Here is a 12,500-nt window from a genome sequence, read left to right as displayed (position 1 = left end):
TGTATGTGCTCAGGAGTTTCCGGCTGAACTCTGAACTGTAGCTGCTGGCGGACGAGCTGCTCTCTGAAGACAACAAGAGAGACGTTTAAACAGCCTTTCATTTGTTTAATATACAATACACTCTTCCTTTATTCTGTCTGAGCCATTCTAAATATATAATAAACTCATAAACTCTATGTTTAGATTTAATTTTACCCCAGATTATCTACAGCTCCTGTGCTGTGCTATAATATTCTATAGATCTTAGAGAGGAACAGAGATGACGTCTGAGGATTGTTTCATATCCTGCTGTCTGCATGCGAAGATATGAAGAGCTTAGAGCCAATAACATGAGATTAAACTTTCTATAGACAGATTATTTGATTGAGCATCAGAAAATCATTTTTAGAGTCTGTAAGAAACATATGCACGTCTAAAAAGCAAGAACAGTAGGTGATTCAGAAAGACAGTTCAAGGTTTGAAATCAGAATTGGCTCCATCTACTTTCATAAGAAATGTTTCTGGTGTTATTGTGAATGATTAAGTGCATCTCTTTTATATTGTGTAGTTAGATTACTAAATAATAATGAAAAATATGATCCAATAATATCATAACCTACCCTGTCGCACTGAATACCCAGTTTCACTCTGGAATACTTCACGTTTTATTTCAAATAAATATTAAATAATTTAATTTTATATTAAATATTTTTTTTTTAAATAATTTATATTATCTAGAAGAATTATGTTGAGAATAATATTAAAATTATTTAACAAATTAACTGTCAAATTAAACAAAATAAATATTAATTATAAATTTATATATATATATATATATATATATATATAATATATATATATATATATATATATATATATATATATTACATGAAAAAATAATACTTTTTAAATAATATTATTATTAATAAAATTATATATATATATATATATATATATATATATATATATATATATACACATATATATTACATGAAAAAATAATATTTTTAAAATAATATTCAATAATAAAAATAATATTATAGCAATGCATAAAACAAGATTAAATACTATTAAAATATTATAAATATTAGTAATAATAATAATAATAATAATAAAATGCTATACATGAATAAATAATACAATTCTGCATCTGGGGTCAAAACAGGAAAGCTGTCCATTATACTTCTATAATTTGAAGTATTTCAGAGTGAAACATGTTTGTAAACGTCATTCTCCAGTGCAACACGTATTGATGAAATGTATCAGGACAGTAACTGGAGTCAGCTCTGGTCTCATGTTGTCTGTAGAGTCAGAGGAGCTGTGGGTCCCGCTCGAGCGCTTACCTCGGGGGTCTAAAGGAATATTGTAAGTGTCCCCGAGTACTACAGGACAGAAGCAAAGCAGAACAGAGAGAGAGAGAGAACAAGAGAAAGAGGCAGAGGGCGAGAAGTTAAAACAGTTCTGTTAGTGAAGAGCTTCACCACCAAGAGCCAGCCAGTGACAGAGAAGCAGAGATGAGTGGGCGGGGCCGAGGAGGCAGTGGGAGGAGCTACAGAGTGGCATGCACTGCTGTTAACATGAGTGTACAGAACAAAATAATAATAATAATAATAATGGAAATAATAAAATTATATAAATTAATGAACATACAGAACACTGCTTTCTGATTTATTCAATAATAGTATAATTAATTTTAATCATTTAAAATAATATTATTAATTCTTTAAAATCAACTAAAATAATGAGTTATTAAATTAAATAACTGAACATACGGAACTTACAATATTACTTTCAGATCATCACAGACCATTTAAACTACAGCAGTAATCATAATACTTTCAAATACAAATTGAATAATAAATTACATAATATTAATTATAATAAATGCATATAAATTAATGAATGTGTAGAACATAATATTACTTTCTGACTAAATATTTTAATAATATTTATAATAATAATGCTTTAAAATCTAATAAAATAAAAAATTCAATATTATAATTAAATTACATAAGTCAATGAATTTAAAGAATATAAAATAACTTTTTGATTTAATCGTAATAACATTTATATTAATCATTTTAAATAATAATAACAATATTTAAAAAATATATTATAATAAAATGATTGAATATAAATCAAATCAATATATCTTATTTATTTATTATTAGATATATATAAATTATTTTTCAATCAATAAATGATTGATATGAATTAAATGAAAATACGTAACATATAATATTATGTTATTGATTATTTGATCACAAGGCAAGACTGCTGAGCAGATCCAGCTATAAAAATAAAGTTTGAGCAATAATGAAGGCTCTTTGATCAGTATATGGTTATTATTTAGAGCCCCATCTGCAGGAAGAGACAGCAGAGAAGTGTGCTCTCAGCACTGATCATGTTTGCTCTGCTGAACGTCTGTCAGGAAAACCAAAGGAAAAGGAAATGCAGACCACAGGAAATATAAACAGATGACAAATAAGGAGACTTGTGGAGACTGTGTGTTATGAACATGAACGTGATGAAGACAGACACCTCAGCAGCCCAAGACTGCGCTTACATCTGTGTCTGAACTGCTTTTTCAAACGTCTAAAGGCAGTAGATCTCTCGGATCTATCTGTCAGTGTGTGTTTGTAATGTTTCTGCTTTACCCTGAGAGGCCAGCATCGCTCCTGCTGTTTCCTGGAAATCCAGCAGCTGCTGCAGGAACAGAATGGCCTGAGGAGAACCAACGAGCTCTTAAAACAAATCACCATTACTGTTTTTATTACTCTCAGAGAGAGAAGTGATCTTACATTGCTTGTGAGCTCATGCACGGTTCCGTCTTTCGGCATGTTGTACTCTTTATCTGGATCGTTCTGTTGGAGCAGAGAACATCACACGTCAGAACATAACAATAATCATTAATATAATGACGTGAGCGTAATGAGGAGTTTCATTTAGATTTTATAATATAAAAAAAAGTGTTATATTTAAAGTATAAACAAAATGTATAAAACATATACCAATTTTGAATTATTATTATTAAAATAAATGTAATTTAACAATATTATAACATTAAAGATTATTAAATTTCAATAATTGACTAATTTTAATTAATAAGAAATTTATTTTAAAAGTAAATTAGTTGAAATTATATACAGACAAATAATTTCATTTTAAATTATTATTATTAAAATAAATGTAATAATTCATACAAAATATTACAAAACATAAATTATGAAAAAGTTAATTACGTGAATTATTTAAAATAATTTTTTTAAGTGGTTGTTTATTTAATCTAGTAAATAAAACGATTAAAATGAGTGTTTATATATAATATTAAAGAAATATAAAATGTTATGTGTTTATACATATAATATTAATTTTTTATTTTTTTATTTTATAATAATCTAAATATGTAATAAATAAATAAACAAATTATTATTATATTTTTTTTATTATTTATAATAATTGAACAATTAAATTGATGAATGACTTCAATATTAAATTATATATATATATATATAATGTTTTAAAACAATTCTATATTCTTTTCAATATTAAGGTAAATTATATAAATAATAAATGTAATTATAACTATTATTCAACAGTACAAATAATTAAACAATTAAATGAATGAATGACTTTAATATTAAATTATATATATATATATATATATATATATATATATATATATATATATATATATATATATATATATATATATAGGTTTAATATATATATATATAATATTTTTAATATTAAGGTAAATTAAATAGTAATTAACTGTTTAAATTAATAATATTTATACATTATTTTAATAATAACAATAATAATACATCATTTAAAATTAAATAAAACACTAAATCAAATAATAATAAAATAATATAATTCTGCAGCTGATGTGACGACAGACTGAACTTCCAGTCTTTGGATCACTGAAGCGGTTGTGTGTGATCTCAGTGATCTTACCTTAATGCTGTCAGCAAACTCCTCCAGTGCTTTGGCTCCGATGCTCTCCATAGAAGTGATGAGAGCTGGGAGCTTGTTCTTGGTGCTGGCAGCCGTTCCCTGCACAGCAAGACAGGATATGACATCACGGGCTACCACACCGTGCCAAAAACACCTTTCATTCTCGTTCTCGTGTCCTCTCTACCTGCAGCGTGGTGTCAAAGTCTGGTTTGGTCTGCTTGAGGTGGCGCAGGATGGGGAAGATGGTCAGCACAGCCGAGTAATCGTGTCTCATGATGGCTCGCCGCGCCGCGGAGACGATGTTATCACCCTCCAGCATCAGATTATCCAGCGCTTCCTGCAGCGACGAACACTGTGATTAAACACACACACACACACACTGAACACACACACACTGAACACACGGCCCTGACCTGTATGAGCGAGTCGAAGGTCTTCTTCTGGTGATGTTCTGGGATGATCTCGGTCAGTAAAGCGTATTCGCTCTGAGCCAGCTTCACAAACGCACTGATGCAGTGGATGTACGAATCGATCTCGATGTCCAACACGTCATCCTTCCCTGAGACACACACACACACACAGCCGTCAGAGCTCAAGAAAAACTCTATTCTAATATGATCACTGTGGACCAAGGCTGATATATTAATAACACATCAAATAGCACACAAGACGTACACCAAACAGAATTAAAATCTGCTTAATATTCAAAAAGACTCATTGTTTTGTGCCAACAGTGATGCAGTAAATAAAACACCGCAGCTTTAAATATATCTGATCAATATGAGACCAAAGAGCTGTGAATGAGACACAAAACATTCACTTGAAATAAATATGATTTCTGAAATAATGTTGCATGATACTGCAGGAAACTGTGGTGAGTGATCATTAACAATCAATGAGAAACTGAACAATCCTGCTGGTGTTTCTTCATATCGAATCACTTCAAATAATGCATATCAATAACACACATCATCAGATGCTTAAACCACTGAGACCTGATGTTGATGTTAAAATCAATGTGAACATTTTAATTCAAAAGACTGTAGGATGTCTGATTCAATGCTGAATGAACTGACAGAAAAACTGACTCTTCAAACTGAAATTAATATTAAATAAATAATATAAAGTGAAATATATTAACACATTAAAATTAAGTATAAATTCTATAAATTAATAAATAATAACATTCATATTTATAAATTAATAAAATTAAATTTAGGATGTAAAATTGAGTTTTTATTTTTTATTTGATTTTGTATTAAGTTTAATATTACTGACTTTTCAAACTAAAATGAATATTTTTAAATTATTAATAATATTTAAATTAATTAAATTCATTGCTATTATTATTATTATTACTACTACTAATAATAATAATAATTATAATAATGCTTTAAGATGAAACACAATAATACATTAAGTAATATAAATTATAATAAAATTATATAAATTAAGAAATAATAAAATTCATAATTTTAATTAAAAATAATAGAGTTAAATGTTGAATTTTTAAGGTCTGATTCTGTCACTCTTTGAACTGAACTCAATGCATGATTGATAACCTCTCTTAAAGAATTATTTAGCGTTCTGCATCTTTGACATGCTGTGGATTATGATGATTAATAACTTAAAGTCCCTCAGTTTGTAAAAACACTCAAAACTTGTCAACAGATGATCTTTAGCTGGAACGCTGCAACAGTATCAACATTAAAATACACATTATTTTGTACATGATTTACACAAAATGTGTGTTTACTTGAGACTAATGTAATAAAATCACATCATTTAGTTTTTTTTTTTTATACGAATCAGAATACATTTGGCAGCTTGTTTTGAACTCAAAACTTTTTTTTGATCTTTTTTTTGTTGACTCACCTGCAGCCGCCACGTGCTTGTCGTCAGACAGGTGCTTGACCCCACGCAGGTCATGATCGAAACCTGATTGGTTAGGATAAAGTCACATGACCCGGGTCACTCACCCCGGGCTACATAGGGAGTGCTGGAAAAGCTCACCCGCCCACAAAGCAAAGGAAACACTCAGGTGGCACGACCGAGTGCTGGATGTTAGTGGGGTTTCTAAGTGCACCGATGGACCCAGCAAAGCACAGAGACTTATGGGAAACACTGACCTCACAACAGTTTGTCCCCAGTTTGAGAGAGAAAACAATTACCACAACCTTCCTGCTGCTCACAAACAGAACACAGCTGGACTTTAAATCTGGAAAAATCTGATTTCAATCAGATGCAGACGTATGATGCAGAGTCATTTTCAGCAATATTTATATACTGTTTATATATATATATGCTATCTTTCAAGTTTCAGCGTTATTTACATTTTTAGTAATATTTATATACTTTTATATATACACACATATGTATATATATATATGCTATTTTTATATTTTCAGTATTCATGTTAACTTTTAGAAATATTTATATACTATTTTCATAATTACAGTTTTCATTTTAATTTCAGTTTGATTGAGTAATTTTATTTATTTTTTCATTTTTATTAGTTTTTATTTTTATTTATTTACTTTTTCCATTTAAAATTATTTTATTTCAGCTGTTTAATTTCTCATATTCATTTATTTTTTTGAAGTTTAAGTTTTTCCAACTATGTTGCTTTTATTTCAGCTTTATTTCACATAATAACTTTTTATTTTTAATAGTTTTAGTTAACACTAACAGTACTGATAGTATGATGTAACGTATACACAGCGATGCTCAGAACACATTTAATAATCACTTTTTTTAAGCAAAATAAAATGCATCAATAAATCTAATGAGTAAAATTTCCTGCATTAAATGACAGTCAAAAACCTGTTTAGCAGACGCTGCTTTTGCAACACATTTGACATGTTCTGTAAAATATTTTGGCAATGCACGTGTCAAAATAATACGCTAAATGTTGCTGTCCATTTACATGTTTTCAACTTCAAGTGCCATTAAGTTTCACAACATCACTTTATTTCAAATCCTTTTTTTTAAAATAAAGAAATTTAATAACAAATAATTATTAATAATATTAATTACATAATTATTTTTTATTATTTAATTGAATAAAAACTAATTTAATTATTAATATAGAATGTTTTTAATAATTTTAATTTTTGTAAATATATATTTCATAAATGAGATGAACAGTGGCTCTCTCCATTCTGAAGCTGGTCTGACCTCGGCGAGGACGAAACTGCTGTGGCCCATAAGTCTCTGTGTTATCCGACTGTTGTTTTCCGAAACGCAGGAGCAACAGTTCAAAAACAGAGAGAGAAACCAGAGACAGAGCTTGAGAGGAGGAAGGAAACCAGAAAGACAGCGTGCTTTACCTTCCAGAGGAGTGAGGTTAGAGCCCTTTTTTCCATCCAGGCCATGCTGAGAGTACTGTTTGAGCAGATTCTGAGCCTTACGGATCGTGCCTGCGCCCATCAACACCCAAACAGAGAGAGAGAGAGAGAGAGAGAGACGCAGGGATCGCAGGAGGAAAACAGAGGAAGACACCGTGAGGAAGAGGAAGAGGAAGGGCTTCTCAAACCCTGTTCACCGACACCAGAGCAACAGCTGAGAGAAATCCAGATCCCTCCGAGACTACACACACACACACACACACACACACGGTCCAACATTAACCTCTGACAAACCTCACCTCTGATGAAACTCAATAAAGCCCCAGTTTCACATTACTTTTATTAAGAACTAAAGCATAACATGGTCAAACTGCAAGACATTTTTTTTTCAGTACAGATATTTATATAAAGGATCAAATTTAATTCATTCAAGTTTGATTAATTTGATTCAAGTTTATTTTTCTGACCTCACTTGCACAATCTGACACTTTCTGTTTTTTTTTTTTAATCAAAAACAAACACATAAAAAATGTAAAGAAAGCAAATAAAACAGTTGTTGTGACTTGCATGTCTTCAAACTATTTTTAACTTCTAAATTGTAACTTTTTAATCTTTAAAAAAAATAAAAATAAACCAACAAACATTTACCTTGGAAGCCTAAAAATTTTTAAAATGCGAGTAATAATTAAAGCTAAAAAATTTAAATTAAATAAATAATATTATATAAGATATATATATCTATATATATATATAGATATATATATATAACATATATATATATAATATATATATATATATATATATATATATTTATGTTGTATGTATGTATGTATATATAATTTACTTGCATTCAAAGCATATCTGAAACATTATTTGTTTTAAATAAATTGAATAATTGTTCAGCTTTGTTGATTAATTAAATGTTGCCTTCTTTCTACTGTAATAAATAAATTAATCATTTATAGAATTGTGTTTGTTAATCTAAATGCATAATGCTTAGGTAATCAAAGTGCCTTTACTCTGAACTTTACAGTGGATTTATATAAATACATTGCTTAAAATCTTTATGCAAACTGTAATTGCTCAGTAAAAAAAAAATAAAAAATAAATAGTTTTTTTTATTTATTTATAGAAAGTAAAATTTTTTTTTTGACTAGTCATGAGTAGGAGTGGCAGAACGTTAATTTTGGACCTCACACACACATGCGAGGCACAAATATCACATAACATCACAATGTCTACAGACTGAAGAACACGTCACACACACACTGAGGAGAAATACAACCAGTTAATCCACAACAGCTGTTATTAAAGCGAAGGGATTGTGTTGTGTTACACACAGTGAGGTTAATGAGGTTAATTTAGTAGATTTGGTGAAGTGCTGCTCAAATCATTTAACATCATAAACTCTAACATATCACACAGTCAGTGTGCTGCTAAAACAAAAGCCATGTGTCTAAAGGGGTCACAGCATCATCTGATATCATATTAGTCTTCCCTGAGATCCATTATAACTTAAAGAAAAGTCTAGTTTGTCAGGAGCATTTCTCATTCTCTTTGGCTCTGGAAATGGAGCGGGAGGTTATTATAGACTCGTGGCCAAAAACTAAATATGTGTTGATGTTAATGAGGACAGCCAAAAATTCATGAGCTTACAGCTGATGTCATAAATACTCGTGAACAAGGCTAGTTTGCATAGATTTCACAGTACAAGGTTTCAAAGAAAAAATGTGATTTATCATGATATGACCCCTTTATTAAGCAGTTAATATGCAGTAGATGTTTTCTTCAGCATCAGCAATAATAAGCATCTTGTGGAACATGAGGAGAGACAGAGTCGGTCTGTTAGAGGGGGCAGAAGCGCCCCGTGTGGTGAGGAGTGAGCATGCGGTCAGTGTTAGAGCGTTAGTAGGAAACAAAGAGCCTCCTCTGTACACAATACAGTGCTGTTAGCCAACAAAATACAGGAAGAGCAGTGTGCAAGCCTGTGCTAACGGCTCCAAACTGACACACAGACAGGAAGGAGAGCGTCTGCTGTACGGCTTCAAACATTAGTGCAATGCACTACTTATCCTGATTAATAACAGCTCATTGGTCTGACTGAAATATCAGCCGTGTGTGTGTGTGTGTGTGTGTGTGTGTGGATGCGTCTGCTATGGTGTATGTGTCCATTTGTGTGTGTATAAAGGTCTGTTCACATTCAAGAAACAAGATTCATAAAACACTACCATTCAAATGTCTTTATCTTTTTAAAGATATTAATACTTTCATTCAGCAAGGACGCATTAAATTGATCAAAGGGACAGTAAAGACATTTATAATGTTACAAAAGATTCATATTTCAAATAAATGCTGTTCTTTTGAACTTTCTGTTCTGAAAAATTCTAAGAAAAATCAAATGTATCACAGTTTCCACAAAAATATTGTGCAGCACGACTGTTTTCAACATTGATAATAAATCAGAAATGTTTCTTGAGCAGCAAATCATCATATTAGAATGATTTCTGAAGATCATGTGACACTGAAGACTGGAGTAATGATGCTGAAAATTCACAGAAATAAATTACATTTTAATATATAGTCACATAGAAAACAGCTGTTTTAAATTGTAATAATATTTCACAATTTTATTGTTTTTACTGTATTTTTGATCAAATAATTACAGCCTTGATGAGCAGATAAGTCTTTGTAATTATAATGCATATATATTTTTTATTGTTTTTAGTGTATTTTTGATTAATTAATTACTGCTTTTATTTGATGTTAATTATTTAGTTTTAAACATTAATTTTAATCATTAAATTATTATATAAAATTATTCATTCATTTAAATTATTTACATGATTTTTTTAAATCTTACCCCAAACTTCTGAACGGTTCGCCAAGAAAGTCAATCTTTTTATCAGAATAAACATTTATCTCACGCTCTGTGTGAAAAGTTTTATTTTGTATTTTGCTAGCAAATTTTACTTTGGTTTGCATGTGTATAAACCTGTGTGTGTGTGTGTGTGTGTGTGTGTGTGTGTGTGTGTTTATGTAATGTGATAATAACTAGCACTGCAAACAGAAACAAGCGATGGGCGCGTCACAAACACAGCTGAGAATTTGACTGGGGTGTGACGGAGAAGAGAGAAGGGGAGAGGAGACGGTTAGTAAGAACACACACTAGGAACGGGAGAAGAGGAGAACTTCGACAGGAAACGAGGTCATGGAGGTCAGATACACCTGATCGTGATCCATCAGGACCATCAGAAACCCAAAGAGACCCGGTCTAGTGAGCTGAAGGGGTTAAAGGTCACTGACCTGGTCTTTTGGGAGGCTTCTTGGTGGGCGTCTCCTTGCGTTTGGTCTGAACGGCGGGCGAGTGGATGGCGGAGGTGGCGCTGTTCTTACGGAAGTGCTCCTTTAGACCCTTAATGGACCGATCCAGCTGACTGGACCGGACCTGGAAATACACGTTCATGAAGTCTGCAGGAAGACAAACACACGACATGAGATTTCAGACAACCTCAGGTTCTGGAAGTAAAACCCATTCATTTTCTCCACAGGAAGTTTTAATGATGACTGATAAACCATTAAAGGCAGAGCTGATGTGAGGTTGTTCATCAATGATAGATGCTTTGGTTAAAGCCATTTGTTCCCATTAATTCAACTCATTTTTGAAAACTTGTGGTGAAAAACTACATTACCCATGATGCTGTACAGAAAATTCCACCAATCAGAGAGTTGCAGCGAGCAAAGTGAGCCAGAAGAGCTCCGCCCACTCCCATGAAAGAACTGAAAATGACAATCAAGCTGATACTTGCATATATACATTTCTATCGGTTATTTGAATCTGTATTAATATTTTTATTATAACAAAATGGTATAGTATAGTAATATTATTGTTTTTACTGTATTTTTCATTTTGGGCCCATAAATGCAGCCTTGAGACTTTACAATAATTATTTTTAATAATTTAATTAAAATATGAAATATAAATATTTAAATAATGCAAATAATTTAAAATATTAAATTATGTAATATATTTTATATTATGAATTATTTATTTATAATAATTATTTAATCGAGCTGCACATTTTGAAAGAAACTTGAAAAAAAAATTATAATAATTATGTATGTACGTATGTATGTATGTATGTATATATATATATATAATATAGCTATATATAATATATATATATATATATATATATATATATACACACACACATGTATATATGTATAATTCCACAGATACAATAACCAACTTTAAATGAATAGTTTTATATTTCACCATCCTTTTTAATTTAATTATGTCATTTGCAATGCTTCATGGGATTGTAGTTCTGATTTTCATATACGTTTTTGCTTCCAATAAATGTTTGTACTGTTGTTGATTTTAATATACGTTTTTTATTGTGATTTTTGTTTGTAATTTTTTGATTGTCATAAAAGATTGATAAAACCTTGGTTGCGTCCGTACTCCAGCAGCCAGGCAGAGATGCAGATGATGTCCTGCAGGACGGCTTCGGGCAGGTGCTCCAGCGTCACGTCCTCCTGCACCTCCATGTCCTCGTCTCCTCCGATGGCGTCCAGGATGAGGACGGGCGGCACTGGCTTGCTGTAGCGCGTCAGCAGGCTGCGAAACTCCGCCTCCAGCAGCTCCTTCCCCCTCTCGAAGCGCGCTTTCTGCAACAGGACAGCCTCGCTGAGCAGCTTCATTCGGACTGGAGAAGTGTGAGAGGAGTGTGAGAGCGTGTACGTACCACTGTGTTGAGCTCGGGACTGTCAGGATTGTTGTCCTGAAAATACTCCACGGCTTTCTGGATCTTTGCAATGCAGGCCAGATACTCATCCAGACGACCTGCAGGCCTGCAAGAGCAGCGAGTGACCAATATCAGTCTATACATACATCTCTCTCTCTCTCTCTCTCTCTCTCTCTCTCTCTCTCTCTCTCTCTCTGTCCACTTGTACACATTTTTATCTTTTTAAATTCACATGACTGTTTTTACTGTATTTTTAATCAAGTAAATGCAACCTTTATGAGACTTGACAATAATTATATTTAATTTAATATTTGTATTTATTTATTTATTAATGTAAATAATTAAAAATATTAAAATTCTTACATAATTTAATAAAATAAAAAAAGATACATACACACAAAATTAAGCTATAATATATTATAAACATATATTTTATATACTGTATATCTATCTATCTAGCTATAAC

The 12,500-nt window shown here is 31.2% G+C and overlaps 1 protein-coding gene across 1 annotated transcript in view; it reads right to left on the bottom strand.

The window, feature by feature from the left end:
- The window catches only part of LOC109093887 (exocyst complex component 7-like), a 20,946-nt gene that overhangs the window by 5,910 nt on the left and 2,536 nt on the right, over positions 1–12,500 (bottom strand). The window contains 12 exon segments of the mRNA XM_042768136.1: positions 1–63; positions 1,323–1,361; positions 2,637–2,703; positions 2,781–2,843; positions 3,940–4,038; positions 4,124–4,276; positions 4,353–4,498; positions 5,815–5,877; positions 7,269–7,358; positions 10,590–10,754; positions 11,735–11,957; positions 12,035–12,140. The exon segment at positions 1–63 is cut by the window's left edge and continues 3 nt beyond it. Coding sequence (XP_042624070.1) covers positions 1–63; positions 1,323–1,361; positions 2,637–2,703; positions 2,781–2,843; positions 3,940–4,038; positions 4,124–4,276; positions 4,353–4,498; positions 5,815–5,877; positions 7,269–7,358; positions 10,590–10,754; positions 11,735–11,957; positions 12,035–12,140 — 1,277 coding nt within the window.

Source organism: Cyprinus carpio, chromosome A12 (assembly GCF_018340385.1).
Source record: "Cyprinus carpio isolate SPL01 chromosome A12, ASM1834038v1, whole genome shotgun sequence".
NCBI classification, from domain to species: Eukaryota; Metazoa; Chordata; class Actinopteri; order Cypriniformes; family Cyprinidae; genus Cyprinus; species Cyprinus carpio.
The sequence above is the reverse complement of the archived record's forward strand: the minus strand, read 5'-3'. Positions and strand labels throughout refer to the sequence as shown.